Here is an 18,381-nt window from a genome sequence, read left to right as displayed (position 1 = left end):
CACAGGGACACAGGAGAACAGGTAACCACTACCATTCCACCTCCTGAGAGGGCCGGAGCGTCCCGCTCTCGACCCTGACCATCATAAGGCAACCTACCTATACTAACATACAGGTGCCTCAGGCCAAATCCTGTACAAATAAAAATAACAAACTCCCAATCTATTCAGGTGACCAGTACGAATGGGAAACAGCAAAAAACTGGTGAATGAGGAGGGAGGAGCTCCTTTATGGGCTCACACTTCATTTACATTTTTAATTTATTTTCAGGTGTTTCCAGTGTGACCGGAGACATGCAATGTCTCAGCAGCAGCAGCCGTCCTGGAGGACGATGGGAGAAAAGCCATATACCAGCTGTATCCTACGCCCAAGTCTACCGGCGCAGATTTCATATGTATGCCGACACAACTGTCTGTATGTGTGGGGCTGATCAGTAGGGGCTGCTATACTCTTTCCAATCACTCTCACGACCATCAATCTACCAGAAATCTCATCCACAGACGCACATCAATCTGCCGATCTCCACTTCCTTTTAGTAAAACAAGACTGCGGATACTCATGGAAAACCAGTTCTTTATTAATTTATTTTATTAAAAAATACCAACGATGTTAAAAAAAATTAAAAGAATCACTGTTGTCAAGAGAGATCGATCTCTACGGATCTTCCCCATCAGAGGAGGGGGATAATTCTGACATCACAGACACAGGATGGAATCAGCAGCAGCAGACTCCTCCCTCTTTCCCACCAGTGGAAGGGTTAATGCTGACATCACAGGATGGAATCAGCAGCAGCTGCAGACTCCTCCCCATCAGGAGGAGGGGATAATGCTGACATCACAGACACAGGATGAAATCAGCAGCAGCAGACTCCTCCCCATCAGAGGAGGGGGATAATGCTAACATCACAGACACAGGACGGAATCAGCAGCAGCAGCAGACTCCTCCCTCTCCACTGAGCTGCACAGTGGGCGGGTTTAGTCAGTGAAATGACAACAGTAAAAATAAGTATTCAAGTAGTTCCTAATCAATAAAGCAAAGATAGTATATTATTGCTTTTCCTTTTGGTTTGCACCCGTCTGCCTGCAGCCTCATTACCTGCCCTGCAAGCACTAAACTTACTGAGGGTGGGTACACACTTCCAGTTTTGATTGGCTGATTTTACCCTGTAGTATGAGAGCTTACCAACACAACCAGTTTATTGTAATAATCTGTTGGCCCTCATACCATGGTGAAGTGGCAAAAATCGGCCAATTAAGATTGGATGCATATATGCACCTTTATTTACTGATCACAGGAGCACAGCCTGAAGATCTCCCCTCCCCCAGCTCCCTGTCTGACCACCCAGAACTCACTACAGACTCCTGCAGCAGCCGGGGAGAAAATCTGAGGGACATACATAACCGATGCCACAAAATGGATTTTAATCTTCACATATCTGCTATTGAGGATTTGCAACTAATAAATCATTATGACTGGATATTGATAAGTGAACTAGAGTACTGTACAGCACCTTTACTCCTATGAATTAGCTGTAGGCAAGGGTGCGTTATCTGACTGTACTTCTGTGAACTGCTCTGAAGCCCCACCCATGTCTTGTAACGCTGCTCGTCACAGATGTGGCCCCTTCTCCTCCTGGACGCCTCTATAGCAGGCCCCTCCTGATCCGGCAAAACCATCCACCAATCCCCCTCGCGTCTGGTCACATGGCCGTCAGTCAGAGCTGCTGCGACAGGAAAGGGCCGGCGGCCATATTGGGTATGGGAATCACCAGTGTCTAGCAGCCCGCCACAGGAGGAGGAGAGGGCCACAGCTGTGAAGAGTAGCTAAGCAGAGGAACGCCAAGCACGGGACACATGGGAAGCACAACATCTGCTCTCCATCGAGTCCAGAGACTTCATCCACAGCACATCTCCACCACTTCAGCCTGGTACACACACCTCGGGCTGGGGAGTCGGAATCCAGGCGTCAGAGTAATTCTGGGTACCTGGAGTAGGTGGTACTCCAGGTACTGAGGAGTCGGATGATTTTTATACCAAATCCACAGCCCTGGTATTAGACTAAGGAGTCGGAGCCATTTGGGGTACCTGGAGTCGGAGTTGGATGATTTTTGTACCGACTCCACAGCCCTGCACACACCCAATTTCGATTGGCCATTTTACCAAATCCACGCAGCATGAGGGCTAACAGATTTTGAATACAATGAACAGGTTGTGTAGGCAAGATCTCTTAGAGGTGGTACAATTGGACGTATGTAGGCTTAAGAATACAGATATCACTGCAGTAACGGGGATAATCACAATGAGAATAGTGGTCTCACCTCTCCTGCCGCAATCAGTGCACAGGAGAGGCTTCAAGCTTTGGGTCGCTGCTTACTCAGTGCAATTGTTCCAAATACAGCAGTCGTGTTGAGTCAGCAGAAATGTGGACACTAAAGTCGGTTCTAGTGCTTCGGTCTGTGCATCGATTGCAGCAACAGGAGCTGTATGCAGCTCTGTCTCTATTGTAAGGTCTGTGCACACACTAGATAGAAGTTGGCACACACGAAAGCGACATTGCTCAAAACTACATTACAAGAATTACAAGACTGCTGACATTCAAATCCCTGCACAATCTGGGCCCGGGATACATGAAGGACTTGCTGAAGCTGCACCACACCTCTCACAACCTCAGATCAGCTAGTTCTATAAACTTGGTCACTCCCAGAGTGCACCTCAAAAAATCTGGAGATAGAGCCTTCTGTCATGCTGCCCCTACTCTTTGGAACTCCCTGCCACACCCAGTAAAGACAGCACCATCCCTGGAGCTATTCAAATCCAGACTGAAAAGCCACCTGGTTAGCCTGGCATTTCCAGACTTATAAAATTCTTCCTCTGTACCACGATGGTCTGAGCCATGCTTATGCGCTTTGAGTCCTATGGGAGAAAAGCGCTCTACAAATGTTAGTTGTTGTTGTTGTTAACAGAGATCCTCGCACACAACCAGATATTCTAAACAATTATTGCTCTGGAACAATGTTGAGCAACTTGCACACACCAGCCGACCGCACAATAGTCATCTGAGTTGATCTGCCAAATGGATCAGGCAGAATACCAGATATCCGTCGCTTAGCTACCTTTTAACGATTGTGGTCCAAAACAGCAAAATCTGTCATTCGGACATTTTACAAGTGTGCCCAAGGCTTTCATCTAGTGACAGGAGCAGCTTATTGGAGCAGATTGTAACAGGGCAGGAGCTGTGCCTACAATCAGGGCAAACAGGCGGCTGCAGGCCTGAGAGGTTCCTTTAGGCCTACAGTCATTCCGTGTAGATCTGCATTAATAACCAATCACTTCCAAGTATGTAGGTTGCCGGAGATGATGCTTGGAAGGCCACATGCAGCAAGTAGTGTATGTTTTACACACAGCTGGTACAGGAGAGGGGACGACGACCACAGCGGAAGCACGACGACAGGAAGCGTGCAACCAGGTTCTGGATCCCCCTACGGGAACACAACAGACCTGATTCACAAAGTCACTCCCAGGAGACAAATCTAATCAGATTACAGGAGATCGATACATTTATTTTCCCCGTTTTCTTGCACATCATCAAAACCTTTTCAACCCACAGCAAAAAAAAAAACAAAAAAACAAAACCCTGTGCTAAAAATAACACTTATTTGATATTACCCTTTTCTTTATGTTTTAGTTCTTTGCCACTTGCTAGGTGTGGCATTGTGGTGATCAGGTGAAAAAGTATCTTATGCTGGGAATACACGGCTGGATTCTGAGCCATTTAGATGGCTGGATAGATCATTTCTGACATGTCCGATCTCCCACCCAATCGTTTTGCCGCTCGATTCCAGATAGCAGTGAATGGAAAAAGATAAGAAAACGAACGGAAGATAAGAGAATCGCCTGCAGAATCGAGCGGGGAAAACGATCGGGCGCGGAGTCGAGCGGCAAAAATCGAGCCAAGTACGCCCGGCGTAAGGCAAGAAAACTCAGGAGAAATGTTTGCATTATATTATAGTCAATGAGCGATCCAACAAACCCTGGAGAGGATGAATTAAAATGTGTAATCTGGGTCAAAGAAAATCATAGTGAGGGCTGCTGGAAGGCAAGTGAATTAGTGACTGTAGAACAGGTTTCATCCATTTTTCCCTATCAAAGTGTACCAGAGACGAAGCACCCTCATGTATTTTACCATATATATCAGTGGGAACATTAGAGAAAACACCTACCCTGCTCTCTGTTTCATCCTTCACTGCTCAGCCTGATTGTTATCAGCCCTGATAAAATCCCCGACTGAGCATTCAGTCTGGCTTTGCTCAGGAATCATTATAGCGGAGTCTGTGTTCTCTGGTGTCTTTTCAAGCCCAAGCCTGCTCCCTTGTGGCTCTGCTCAGGAATCATTATAGCTGAATCATTATAGCAAAGCCAGACTGAATGCTCAGTCAGGGATGTTATCAGGGCTGATTAGAAGCAAGCTGAACAGTTAAAAATGAACCAGACACTCTTCACTTCAGTTCCCCATTGTTATGACTGTAGTGAAGCTCTAATAAGTATGTATTGTTTATCTTCACTTTCAATAAAGAGGTTTGATAGCAAAAAATGAACCAGACAGCAGGGTAGGTGTTTTCTCTAATGTTCCCACTGATATATATGGCAAAATACATGTGGGTGCTTCGTCTCTGGTTCACTTTAAATATATGTAAGAGAGCCTGGATTTACTACAGTTCCAGCTGCACACAACAACCACCCAGCTTCACACTGAAAAAGTGCAATTGCTCAGCGCATAGCAGTTGCGATTTTGAAAAGCACAAAGACTGAGATGAGGCCAGTAAAGCTGAGGGTTCTCCAAGATTATGGGGGCACTGAATGAACCTCCAGGTATGGCCGCCACATTTATTTTTGTTAAGGCATGCTTTAAAGAATAACTAAAGCGAAAAATATCCATATTTTATTTGCCATATTGATTTCCTGTTAAACAATACCAGTTGCCTGGCTGCCCTGCTGATCTATTTGGCTGCAGTAGTGTCTGAATCACACCAGAAACAAGCATGCAGCTACTCTTGTCAGATCTGACAAGAATGTCAGAAACATCTGATCTGCTGCATGCTTGTTCAGGGGCGGTGGCTAAAAGTATTAGAGGCAGAGGATCCGCAGGAAAGCCAGGCAACTGGTATTGCTTAAAAGGAAAGAAACATGGCAGCCGCCATATCCCTCTCACATCAGTTGTCAGTACATCAATCCAGTCCAGGTTTTCAGACTCACTTATGATCTCTATAAATCTCCAGCCTGAAATGCAGGGACTTATTAGACCAGCATATACCTTAAAAGGAACAAGAGGTGAGTAACATAAGGAGGGTGCCATATACATTTCCTTTTAAACAATACCAGTTACCTGGCTGTCCTGCTAATCCTTCTGGTCATTAGTGTCTGAATCACACACCTGAAACAAGCATGCAGCTAATCTTGTCAGAATCATCTGTTTTGCGTGCTTGTTCAGTGTATGGTTATTAGATGCAGAGGATCAGCAGGTCAGCCAGGCAACCTGCATTGTTTAAACCATACAGAAATATGGCAGCCTCCATACATCACACCTTTGGTTCCCTTGAATTACAAGAGCACCTTCTATGTCCTCAGTCCCTGGTGCCAGCGTTTCTCTAGCCCCGTTTTATGCTGCAGCATGATACGAGTTCCGAGCCTCTGGGCGGCCATGTTGTTTGATCAGCTCCAGGTATGATGATATTTTCTGTGAGCTGCTGGGCAGACAGGAGGTCTTACAGATCCGGATGGTGAAAAGACATCTTCTAGTAAGTTGGTTTGGCAAATCATGGCGAGTCCGCTGGGTAGTGGCCCGCTCACCGCTGGTGCCGTGTCTAGTAGGAGGGACATCGGTTAGAACAAGCCCACCTCGGACAGGTAGGTGTTGGCTTCCAGCATCAGTGCCTTGGTGTAAACTCTGACCGTGTAGTAGAGGGTGAGGAAGTCCTGGGTGCTGAAGAAGGTGTCTGCCAGAGCAAAGCCCAACGTGGAGGGGATAAACCCCCGGCCGTACTCCACCATCCACGTCCCTGCGCTCCACTGCACAGAGGTGGCCTCCCCCATCTCATGCACAATGGTATCTCCTGCAGGGGGAGAAAACGTGAAGTATTTAAAGAGAAACGGTCATAAAAATAATGTACTTAATAAAATTGACAATTTGTTACAATACAATATTAATTTATAGATTTAGTCAGTCAGTGTTTGCCCATTGTAAAATCTTTCCTCTCCCGGATTTACAATCTGAAATGCATCACTGGTGGAGACAACTTTAGCCCTATCAGGTAGTCTGAGTAATATTTGTTTATTGAGAATTCTGAAGCCCCCCCCCCCCCCCCCCAAAAAAAAAAATATACTGATTTCCCAGAATACTCTGGGAGGACATAGCTAAACAGCCTAGGCTAAACACCAATATATAGCTTTGGAAAATGCAATGCTGAAACCAGGAAAATTACCATAAAAGTGGCCATTGAATAATTTACTGCATTCTACTATGTGTCACTACAGGACCTCTAACCTCCTTAGCGGTAATCATGAGTACAGCTCAAGGTGGGAAAAACATGCCAGAAGCGGTATCCCCGAGCTGAACTCGTGATAGCCGCCGGGAGGTCTGTGTAGAGCAACGCGCGCAGCGGGCATCCTGACCCACCTCCCGGGGGATACTGACTGCGGCCGCCATTCCTCTTCCTCTCCTCCAAGGCTGTGCTTCCCCCTGGTTATCCCGCCTTCTGTCGTCATACCGACAGCTGGCAATCTCACCATAGGGTTACAGCGCCACCCGGAGAACGGAGGGAAAACTGCAGCGCTGGATCCCAAGGAGGTGAGTGAGTGCTGGGCTGCTGCAGAACTCCCGGGGCAGCATGATTTTTTCCAGGTTTTAGGGCCTAAAAACCATGCAAAAGAATTGTACCACTTTTAGACCCTAAAATCCAGAAAGAAGAACGTCGAGGGGGTTCATAAACAGCAATAGATCAGCTCTGATCTTCAGAAATAAGCCCCAAAACTGAGGAAAAAAAACTCAGCAGTCAAAGGAAATGGCCAGTATAAACAACCAGTTTAAATCAATATTAGGGGGGAAAAAAAAAAACCACACACACACACACACACACACACACACACACTGTACACACACACACTGTACACACACACACACTGTACACACACACACTGTACACACACACACACACACACTGTACACACACACACTGTACACACACACACACACACTGTACACACACACACCTATCTATCTATATATTTATTAAGGCCCCCCCCTCCCGTTATTTATTTAATTAGTTCGAGGAGGGGTGTATGTCAGTATGACCCTCCCAGGGGGAGGAGTTACAGTATACAGAGTGCTTTGTGCACACATCCGCGGGGAATAGTGTGGAGACATCACTCTGCACTTCATTTATGGAAAATTGAGAAAACCGATGTTTTATGCTGGGCAGTGTACATTGCTGGCAGAACAAACGTGCTTGGTGGGGAGATGCAGATAATCAGTATGCAGCTTGGAATTGGACCAACCAATACAAATGATCAAGAAGTGTATTTTATTGATACCCACACAGTGGACCTGTTGCCATTACATTGAGAAAGGCACAAACTAATGACGCAGAGCATTCACTGTAAACCTGTCCTTAAAGCACACCTGGGACTGGATTCACTAAACGGAATAACTGCTATCACAGCAGTTATCACGCGATCTGCCACGCCCGAAGGTTTGCGCGGGCAAAGGATTACGATCGCGTGTAAACGAAGGTTTGCGCGCAATCACATTCACGTTTCACACAAACCTTAGTTTATCATGCAGCGTAACCCGTTACGTGTGCAAATCTTCGCGCACGGCAGATCGTGTGACAACTACTGTGACAGCAGTTATGACGCTCTAGTGTATCAAGCCTCTGAAGTGAGAGGTATATGGACGCTGCCATATTTATTTCCTTTTAAACAATACCAGTTATCTGGCTAGCCGGCTGATCTTCTGCCTCTAATACTTTTAGCCATAGCCCCTGAACAAGCATGCAGCAGATCAGGCGTTTCTGACATTATTGTCAGATCTGACAAGACTAGCTGCATGCTTGTTTCTGGTGTGATTCAGATACTACTGCAGCCAACTAGATCAAAGGGCTGACAGGCAACTGATATTGTTTAAAATAAATAAATATGGCAGACTCCATATCTCTCTTGCAGGAGGTGTACTTTGACAGTAATAAATGTGACCGCTGCCCATGGAGGACTTACCACACACACAGGATCTGCTACTGACTGAGGAGACATCTGTGCCCAGTCCTGGGTGTACAGTGACAACATTCACCCCTGACAATCTCTAGCAGTGTCTGACCATCACTGCCACTGGCCCATCTAACCCCACAGGACCCCCTAGTGACAGCACCCCAGTGTGACCAGCAGGGGGAGACAGCACAAGGAAACTCTTCACTACAAGTTAATTTGTGTGTAACTCATTTTCTGATAGCTTCCTGCAGGGGGCGCTCTTACCTGGATAGAATATTTCACTCTTGGTGGTTCCTTCTTTCCACTGCCGGAAGGTTCCTGACAGTATGGTGTCCGAGATCTCCGCCCAGTAACGTCCTGTAACACCAGACAGCAGATTAGTGACATTAGCAAGCATTGTGACTGAAGGGAGAAAGAAAAGAAAGCATCTCTGTGTGGGTCTATCTGCTTCCCTGCTGGAGAGATTATCTCCCTTCACTCCTCAAACAAGCTTGCCAGGGAGGGAAAAGCATGGGCAGAACAGGGCCCCATAGCGGCTCTTCTACAGAATCAGAATGATGGGTTCAGGACTTGATCTCTAACCAAAAGTTTAGGACTGGGTGCTGTACAGACATGTTGCTAGCCTAGAGTCTAGCGATGCATTCTGTTTCCATGGAAAGGGTCAGGTGGACATTGGTGAGGTGCACAAGGAGGAGGGAGAGGTAAGGATGAGAACGTCTCAGGCTATGGTCAGAAGAGACAATCTGGCACTCAATCTTGTGGCCGCTGCACACGTTCGATTTGGACCGTCTGCCTTTAGCCAAAACTGTCTAGCATGTGTACAAGGCTTTAATGGTGTTTTCTCACAAGCTTTGCTCGGTAAAAAACACACACAGTATGTCACTAATATTGTTTACACAAATAATAATAATAATAATAAGTTAAGTCCCTATCCCCTGGGTGACATCACTTGGCCGAGGCAGCACAGATGCAGAGTCATCCTACAGGCTGACGACATGTTCTGTTGCAGCGTGCGTGCGATGAGGTAATGGAGTGGTGCAGATCTGACACGCGGTGTGAGCAATGAGAAAGAACAAAGGTACAACTGTTGGTTCACCTCACAAATTGCTGGTCAGGCCACAGGCAGGGGCTGCTCAGCCAACTTTAATTAAGCATGCGAATTGATCCAAATTTTTGCAAAAACACAAATGCCACCAGCTGCATGCTTGTGTCAGGCCTGACAGCGCTGAAGTCAGAAGAACAGCAGGACAGCCGGGCAACTGGCATAAATAAAAAGGAATAAAGATGGCAGACCCCATATTTCTTAGAATAAAGCGCACACAAAGGCTGTACCGCCACACACATTCCATGAACAGTGAATATGGAGCAATGAGGAATGATGTGAACTGTAGGCTGAAGGCAAACAGAGGATCTCTCCCCTGCAGGCACTGATAAGAGCCACCTGTGGACTCCTGTGATAATCAGATATGCAGAGTCAGCAGTAAGCTGACCATGACCCCGAGGTATAAGTACAAGGCTACTATCCTGCACCTCTGCTACCATCACATCAAGGGCAGGGGGAGTGGCCGTGTCATCGGTGTGCAAACAGGCAGAGAGCTGCTGATACTCCATGGTTACAGCCAGGGAACTAGTACTGGTGAAAACATGATCTCGATGAAGGACGTGTCGATGGAAACGTTGTGCGTGCTGCTACTGTGATATAAGCAACTTATCCAGCCAGATTACCAATTGTTCTTCATGGGAATAGGAGGATCTAGGAAAAGCCACCACAACAAAATAACAATACTGTATGAGGCAGGAAAATGGAGAAAACTGTACAAATATAGGATTGTTTCTAAAGTCAACTACTTCATATTTCTGTCTTTGGTTTAAAGCGGACCTGAACTCAGTACTTCCCCTCTGCTCTAAAAGATAAGCAACAGCATAATAACCTTTATAGAAAAACATTTTTGTTACAGCTGATACAGATCCTGCAATAAATCTGCAGTGTTTCTACTTCCTGCTTTCATGGAAGCAGACATTATTAACATCCTGTGCTTTCAAATGAGCTTATCTGCCTTGGCAGCCAGCTGCCATGGGGAGAGATCAAATTACAACTTGTGATTAGACACAGATGAGGGGGAGGTAAACAAGATTACTCTCTCAGGGTGCATTTCTCTACGCTTTCCTTCTGTAGTGTGCAAGAGTTCAGGTCCATTTTTAAGGACACATAAAGTGTTGCCCGTCTATCCTGCTAATCCTCTGCCTCTAATATTTTTAGCTAAAGACCCTAAACAAGCGTATGCCGATTCATTGTCAGATCTGACAAGATTAGCCACATGCTTGTTTCAGGTGTGTGATGCAGCCATAGAGATCAGCAGGACTGCCAGGCAACTGGTATTGTTTAAAAGGAAACAAATAAGGAAGCCTCTATATCCCTCTCCTTTCAGTTCCCCTTTAAGTAATCTCGCAGAGTGCTACCCCTCCCCCCCCTCCCCCATATGAATGAGATACAATAATTTTGCTTGTAAACACTAAAAACAGATGTGAAGACAAGGAGGAGCAGCAAGACGAATGCTCTGACACAAGGCACATAATGGAATTACACAGTCTGGTATATGTGTGTGTCATCACCCAGCCACAACACGCGATTACATATACTGTACATGGATGCATGTGCTGGCCAAGCCCCACCTCCTTTCCCATAGCCCCACCCCCTCATGCCACAGAGTAGGCTGGCATGCATGGAACACACAACAGAACATGAGGACCAGCATGTCCCATCTCTGACCTGAGTGTCCGCCGGTGTCCACCGCAGTGCCGAATAGCAGCACGTATTCTGTGAGTGAGGCGTGCAGGAGACACATGGAGCCCATCCAGCCTCCGGCGTTCACAAACACCCACTGCAGATCCTCGTCCGGCAGGATATGACCCGGGTGCTTCTTCCGCAGCTCAATGATGATCTTAGAGAAGGCGACTTCATAGTCCAGACCTGGAGGAGAGAGAAGGCATTAATAGGATGGTGGCATCACAGCAACAAAGTTTAGGACTCGCATAGACTTTCTTCAGATCAGTACATAGCTGCAGTTTATGTGTAATGCCTGGTACACACCATGCAATTTTCCTGTCAGATCGACAGTTCGGTGGACAATTTACAACATGCCAAATTCACTTCCTATCAAGAACAAGATCAATTTTGTGCAGTACTGATCTCAAAATCGATTCCTTTCTCAGTTGGAAACCGATTGGACATGACAGAAATGGTCGTTCCACCCAGTGATCTGACAGGAAGATTTCATGGCGTATATAAAGCATTACGGGGGAAATTTATACGATCATAAACGCCAGACTAAATGTTTCAGTTCTGATGAAACACGTCCGAGGTTGGAGCTGTTTTGATAGGGTAGGGCAAGGCATTCCAGAATGTAGGGGCAGCATGAGCTCTGGCTCCAAAGGTTTTAAAGGTTGAACTCTGAGGGTAACCAAGTTCTTAGAGCCTGTTGTGCATTACCTTTGTGTCCCCTTCTTGGCCAATTTCCCCAGCCTAAGGTCTCACTTTCCATAGATATGATAAACGGCATTTCTGACTTTCTAGCATACCTGTCAAGGGAGCATACATATTCTTTTACACTTGTGCAACCTCCCTCATTTACTGTATAGCACGGCACTGCCTTGCATCAACTAATTATACGGGGGTTGTTAGTTGCCCACAGAGGATGGGATATTGGTTTAATGCCAGGGGAGGGGGGTTATTCATTGCCCCTTGGGGGGGGGGGGGCACCATAGGAGGAGTTATTAGTTGCATAGTGACATGTATGCTACTTTGTTGAAACACCTGTCTTTCCCCTCCTCAATCCCTGACCACCACCCCAAAGCCCAGGACATGCCCATCACCCCTCTTTTATACCTCAATGCCTCCTGAACCGGATAATCCCACAGCACACTGCCTGACCAGCAGGGGGAACCCTATTCACCCCCTCCCCCACACTCTGCTACAGCTGCCCCCCAACTGCCTGCTTCAGACAGTGCCCACCACCCATCCAATGCCCCCCAACTGCCTGCTTCAGACAGTGCCCACCACTCATCCAATGCCCCCCACTGACCACTCGGTGCCCACCACCCATCCAATGCCCCCCACTGAACACTCAGTGCCCACCACCCATCCAATGCCCCCCACTGATCACTTGGTGCCCACCACCCATCCAATGCCCCCCACTGAACACTTGGTGCCCACCACCCATCCAATGCCCCCCACTGAACACTCGGTGCCCACCACCCATCCAATACCCCCCCTGAACACTCGGTGCCCACCACCCATCCAATACCCCCCACTGAACACTCAGTGCCCACCACCCATCCAATGCCCCCCACTGAACACTCAGTGCCCACCACCCATCCAATGCCCCCCACTGAACACTCAGTGCCCACCACCCATCAAATGCCCCCCACTGAATACTCAGTGCCCACCACCCATCCAATGCCCCCCACTGAATACTCAGTGCCCACCACCCATCCAATGCCCCCACTGAATACTCAGTGCCCACCACCCATCCAATGCCCCCCACTGAATACTCAGTGCCCACCACCCATCCAATTGGATGAGTATTCAGTGGGGGGCATTGGATGGGTGGTGGGCACTGAGTATTCAGTGGGGGCCACTGAATACTCAGTGCCCACCACCCATCCAATGCCCCCCACTGAATACTCAGTGCCCACCACCCATCCAATGCCCCCCACTGAATACTCAGTGCCCACCACCCATCCAATGCCCCCCACTGAATACTCAGTGCCCACCACCCATCCAATGCCCCCCACTGAATACTTAGTGCCCACCACCCATCTAATAGCCCCACTCAACACTCAGTGCCCACCACCCATCCAATGCCCCCCACTGAATACTCAGTGCCCACCACCCATCTAATAGCCCCACTGAACGCTCAGTGCCCACCATCCATCCAATACCCCCCCCCCCCCTGAACACTCAGTGCCCACCACCCATCCAATGCCCCCCACTGAACACTCAGTGCCCACCACCCATCCAATGCCCCCCACTAAACACTCAGTGCCCACCACCCATCCAATGCCCCCCACTAAACACTCAGTGCCCACCACCCATCCAATGCCCCCCACTAAACACTCAGTGCCCACCACCCATCCAATACCCCCCACTGAACACTCAGTGCCCACCACCCATCCATCCAATACCCCCCACTGAACACTCAGTGCCCACCACCCATCCATCCAATACCCCCCACTGAACACCCAGACAGTCCCCTCTATCAGTGACCAATGCCCAACCCCCACTAAGGACCTCCAATGCAGCCACCCCCCCTCCTCTGCTGACCCCTCAGGTGACCCGGCAGGGGGCGGGGCATGTACCGGCGTGCTCCCGGGCCAGGGCGGAGATCTCCTCCCGCGAGAAGATGTTCTCCTTCTTGGTCATCCAGTTCCTGATCAGCGCCACCATCACCGCCAGCCCGGCCAGCAGCAGCGCGGCCCTCAGCGCCCGGGAGCTGCCCAGCATGGTGCCCGGAGTGCAGCGGCTGTGTGCGGGAGCCAAGGGTCACTTCCTACTGCCGCAGCGACCGCCCGGCGCGCCTCAGCCAATCACCGGGGAGACTGCGTCCCCTCCAGCCAATCACCGGGGAGCAGGGGCGGGAGCAGAGTCTGCGCAGCACAGTGACACCTGGCGGCCGGTGCCGGGAACTGCAGCGCACTGTAACCTCACCTGTCACTGCCAGAATCTGCTCAACATTTCCGCAAATACAGATTAATAATAATATCAATAATAGAATGTGCTACATACAGTTTTCCACTTTTTTTTAAGCTCTGTTCACATCTAAAATCGAAATTGCAAACGCAAGCGTTTTGAGATTTTTTGCACAATTTTATTAGAGCGCCTCCTCACGCTTGCCTGCATGCTGCATTTTTTTTAAGCGCTTTTGCAAAACGATTTTTTTAATACACTCCGTGACGCAAGTCAGGAAGTGAACTCTTTGACCTGGAAAAAAATAAATACAATGTATTTATAATTAAAATCACGACCGCAGTCGCCGCATAAAGTGATTGTGTGAGCGTTTAAATCGCCCCAAAATTGGTACAGGCACCGCAAAGCGGACGAAACGCCCTGATATGAACCTTCTCATAGAGATTCATTGCACAAGTGTTTTGTGGGCGATTCTGAAAATCTTCTGCGCATGAAAACATCGCCCCTCGATGTGAACGAGTCTTTTTCATGATTGTTGCTATTTACTAACAGCAATCATTCACAGGACCGAACACGAGCAGCGGCAGCAGGTTTTTAATGCAGGACGTAGATTCTCCATCCGGGCCTTTTCCACTAGCCGCCGTGCGTCCTGCGAGATGCGCTGTGACACTTCCTTCCTATGCGAGGACGCAGCTGAATCCTAGAAGTCGTGCCATGCACAGCTATGGAATTCGCTGCCCCCCCCCCCACACACGAAAATAAATGCAATGTTGGCCGAATCGCTAAGGCAAGTGATTTAGGCGGCTGCAGCATTATCCCCTATGGCAGAGATTTGCTTGCAGAGAAACTCTGTGGATTCGGCCCAATTTCCGCAGCAGTGGAAACGGACCCTAAAACCTACAAGCAGCACTAATTAGGACACAGAATCTACATCCTGAAACAATAAGTTCACACGCGAGTAAAACAAATATGGGGAAACATATTTTCTAATTTTATTGTACATGTAATTGGCATAATGGGCTCTATTCACAAGGTCTTATTTATCACCTAAGTAATAAAAATAACCTTTCAACGCATTTACAAGCAAAATAATCAGAGTAAGTTGTTCCTGATTAACTTCATTTCAATATTACTTTTCTTACCTTAATTATATTATATTTTTGTTCTTTGGAAGTTTTAAAATGTAACATAGATAAGGTGAAAACAGGTGAAAAAGCTTTGTAAATCATGCCCATGTCGGTTTCAAGCTATACAAAGGCTAGCTAGTAACACTGTCATTTCTCCTGCACAGAATCATTGCGCATCTGTCTGCTGCTGTGTGTGAGTGTGAATCATGTGACTTGCTGGTCACATGACTGGCTGATCACATGACCAGCTATCCCCTGTGCTGTGTAATGCTGTAGCTGGCAGTGTTAGGAGCTGTGTTTGGTGTTATGGAGCCTGAGGTCAGCTTCCAGCCCAGTGGTATGGTATATATTCTGTATTGTGTGTCTGTCCCACCTCCTGCATGCTGTATATTATATTCTGTATAATGACACTGTATCCCTGTGTGTCTGTCACTCCCTGCCTGCTGTGCACACACTGGCTGCATGCTGTATATTATATTCTGTATAATGACACTGTATCCCTGTGTGTCTGTCACACTCCCCGCCTGCTGTACACACACTGGCTGCATGCTGTATATTATATTCTGTATAATGACACTGTATCCCTGTGTGTCTGTCACTCCCTGCCTGCTGTGCACACACTGGCTGCATGCTGTATATTATATTCTGTATAATGACACTATATCCCTGCGGGGCTGTCACACTCCCTGCCTGCTGTACACACACTGGCTGCATGCTGTATATTATATTCTGTATAATGGCACTGTATCCCTGTGTGTCTGTCACACTCCCCGCCTGCTGTACACACACTGGCTGCATGCTGTATATTATATTCTGTATAATGACACTGTATCCCTGTGTGTCTGTAACACTCCCTGCCTGCTGTGTACACACACTGGCTGCATGCTGTATATTATAACCTCTATAATAAGAGACAAGTGTCCGTGCTGCGGACACCTGTCTCTGTGTAGCGTTGTCCGTGCTGCAAGGCAGTGTGCGCATGTGCGCAGCACGGACCCAGGGACAGGGCCAGGGAGTGGAGCAGGTGGTGTGTGAGCAGGCGGCCAGATGTGCGGCGTGGGCACGCGCATGTTTGGCGCGCGCGTGCCCAAGAACACAGACCTAGAGCCCGTTTTTAAACGGGCTTAGGTCTACTAGTTCTGTATAATGACACTATATCCCTGTGTGTCTGTAACACTTCCTGCATGCTGTAAACACACTGCCTGCATGCTCCTGTATAATAATATTATATCCCTGTGTGTCTGTCACATTCCCTGTCTGCTGTACACACACTGGCTGCATGCTGTATATTATATCCTGTATAATGACACTGTAGCTTTATACGTACTGAAGTCATGTGTTTGTTGTGGGCGGTTCAGAGCTTTCTATTGGCTATATCAGTACTGCTAAATTCCTATTATTTCCCGTTGCAGAGCACCAGCACAACCGCTATAACCCGCTCCGCGATGAATGGGTATTGGTCTCCGCCCATCGCATGAACCGGCCCTGGAAGGGGCAAGTGGAGAAACCGCCACAGGAGAATATTCCCAGACACGACCCCAAGAACCCGCTGTGCCCCGGGGCCCGCCGGGCGGGTGGAGAGGTTAGGCAGGGCTCATGATTCTGCATGTGTGGATGTAATGGTACTGTCCCTGGGATATGAGGGGTCCGTACAAAAGGACCCCAGAAACTGGAAACCATAGGGCCCTTGTGAGTTTACAATCTAGAGGGTAGTGGGGTGGAGACACTGGAGTGAGCCTCAAACTCTAGCTATAGCAAATTATAATCGTCTTTGTAACACTTGTATAGCGCTTTTCTCCTGCTGGACTCAAAGCGCTCAAGAGCTACAGCCACTGAGGACGAGCTCAAGAGGCCACCATGCAGTGTTAGGGAGTCTTGCCCAAGGACTTCTTACTGAACTGTTACTGCCCCTAGCCAGGATTAAAACCCTGGTCTCCCATGTCAAAGGCAGAAACCTTAAAGGAAACCAGAGCTGAGATAAAATAAAAGTTTTTTATACATACCTGAGGTTTCCTCCAGCCCCATCCGCACGGATCGCTCCCACACCACCATCCTCAGCCTTCTCCAGCTCCGGTACCGGGTCCTGTAACTTTAGCCAGTCGCGGCCAGTCTGCGCAAAAGAAGCGCTCCCTCTATGTATCTCTCCAGCGGCTGCTGGAGTAGAGGGCGCACTTCTTTTCCGCAGACTGGCCGCGACTGGCTAAAGTTACAGGACCCGGTACAGAAGAAGAATAAGACGGAGGACAGCGGCGTGGGAGCGATCCGTGCGTATGGGGTTGGAGGAAGCCCCAGGTATGTATAAGTCTTTTATATTTTATCGGCTCTGGTACACTTTAACCAGTATTCTATCCAGCCACCAATTACAGGCTAGTCTGAATAGCTGTGTCTTGAGGGTAGGTTTGAGAATTTCCAGGCTCAGAGCAAGATGGACAGGCTGTGTGAGAGAGTTCCAAAAGAGAGGTGTTGCTCATGAGAAGTCCTGGATGTGAGATTGTGCACATATACTAGAACTGTCACCCACAGGAATCAGGATGTGGCCGGGTGATATACAGATGCATCTCTAGCCTGCAGGCTAGTGCCTTTCTCTGTTGCTATGGAGAGGGAAGGTGTGGCAATGGCGCAATGCATGACAGAGGCGGTGCGTGATTAGGAGAACAATGCGCTCGGCTGAGGCGATCAGCCAGACAGACTGGTCACCGATACCTCCAGGGGGCGGGGCTACTGTTCACATGACTCATTATTTGGCTGAGGCTTCTAGCATGTGCCAAGGCTATACCTGCAGTAAAGGTTGATCATTTCGGATGGACTTTTATAATGCAAACCACTCTGGCTGTTGGGTGATAACCATGTTCTGCTGTATGGAAGGGGCAGGGGAATAGGAGTGGCCATGAAATACATCACATAATATCAGGGCTCAGGCATGATCTTCCAGAAGGTCTGATCAGTAACCAACTGTTGGTGGGCATTAGGGAGCAGCTGCCTATACCTGGAAAATGCACCTGAAGTGATCACGAATGACGTTTCCTGGAAAGAAATGGCGGCATACTGATGGGTTAGGTCCGCCCCCTGACCCCTATTGGACAGATCATTTTATAAATTAAAAGAGCCCCCCCCCCCCCGCCATTCTCTTTTTTTTTTTCTGTCCTCGTATGGACTGGTCATTGGTTTTTTGTTTTTGTTTTTCCCTTTAAGCGCCTATTTTGTTTCTTTGTACCTTTTTTTCTTTTTGGCGTGTGTACGACGGGTTAAGCCTCTCCCGTCATGGCAGCGGCATTGCGACCTCTAAACGGGGTCTACAAATGCGCCAGCCCT

The 18,381-nt window shown here is 48.1% G+C and overlaps 2 protein-coding genes across 3 annotated transcripts in view; one reads left to right on the top strand and one right to left on the bottom strand.

Annotated features, from left to right (window-relative positions):
• Positions 1 to 553: 553 nt before the first annotated feature.
• On the bottom strand, positions 554 to 13,825 carry SIGMAR1 (sigma non-opioid intracellular receptor 1). The gene is made up of 4 exons (XM_068253019.1): positions 13,615 to 13,825; positions 11,027 to 11,227; positions 8,521 to 8,613; positions 554 to 6,107 (listed from the first exon to the last, which is right to left on the bottom strand). Exons 1-4 carry the CDS (start codon positions 13,757 to 13,759, stop codon positions 5,878 to 5,880), a joined length of 669 nt encoding a protein of 222 aa, XP_068109120.1. The 5' UTR covers positions 13,760 to 13,825; the 3' UTR covers positions 554 to 5,877.
• A 1,467-nt stretch (positions 13,826 to 15,292) lies between these two features.
• GALT (galactose-1-phosphate uridylyltransferase) overlaps positions 15,293 to 18,381 on the top strand; it is a 35,808-nt gene continuing 32,719 nt past the window's right edge. The window contains exons 1-2 of one of the 2 annotated variants that reach the window (XM_068272408.1): positions 15,293 to 15,406; positions 16,482 to 16,651. In XM_068272408.1, coding sequence (XP_068128509.1) covers positions 15,376 to 15,406; positions 16,482 to 16,651 — 201 coding nt within the window. In that variant the 5' untranslated portion in view covers positions 15,293 to 15,375. The remainder of the gene's footprint in view (positions 15,407 to 16,481; positions 16,652 to 18,381) is intronic. The other variant, XM_068272411.1, reaches the window with a different exon arrangement.

The sequence above is a fragment of the Hyperolius riggenbachi genome, chromosome 1, assembly GCF_040937935.1.
Source record: "Hyperolius riggenbachi isolate aHypRig1 chromosome 1, aHypRig1.pri, whole genome shotgun sequence".
NCBI lineage: Eukaryota > Metazoa > Chordata > Amphibia > Anura > Hyperoliidae > Hyperolius > Hyperolius riggenbachi.
Note: the sequence above shows the minus strand (reverse complement) of the source record. Positions and strands in the feature narration are given on the sequence as shown.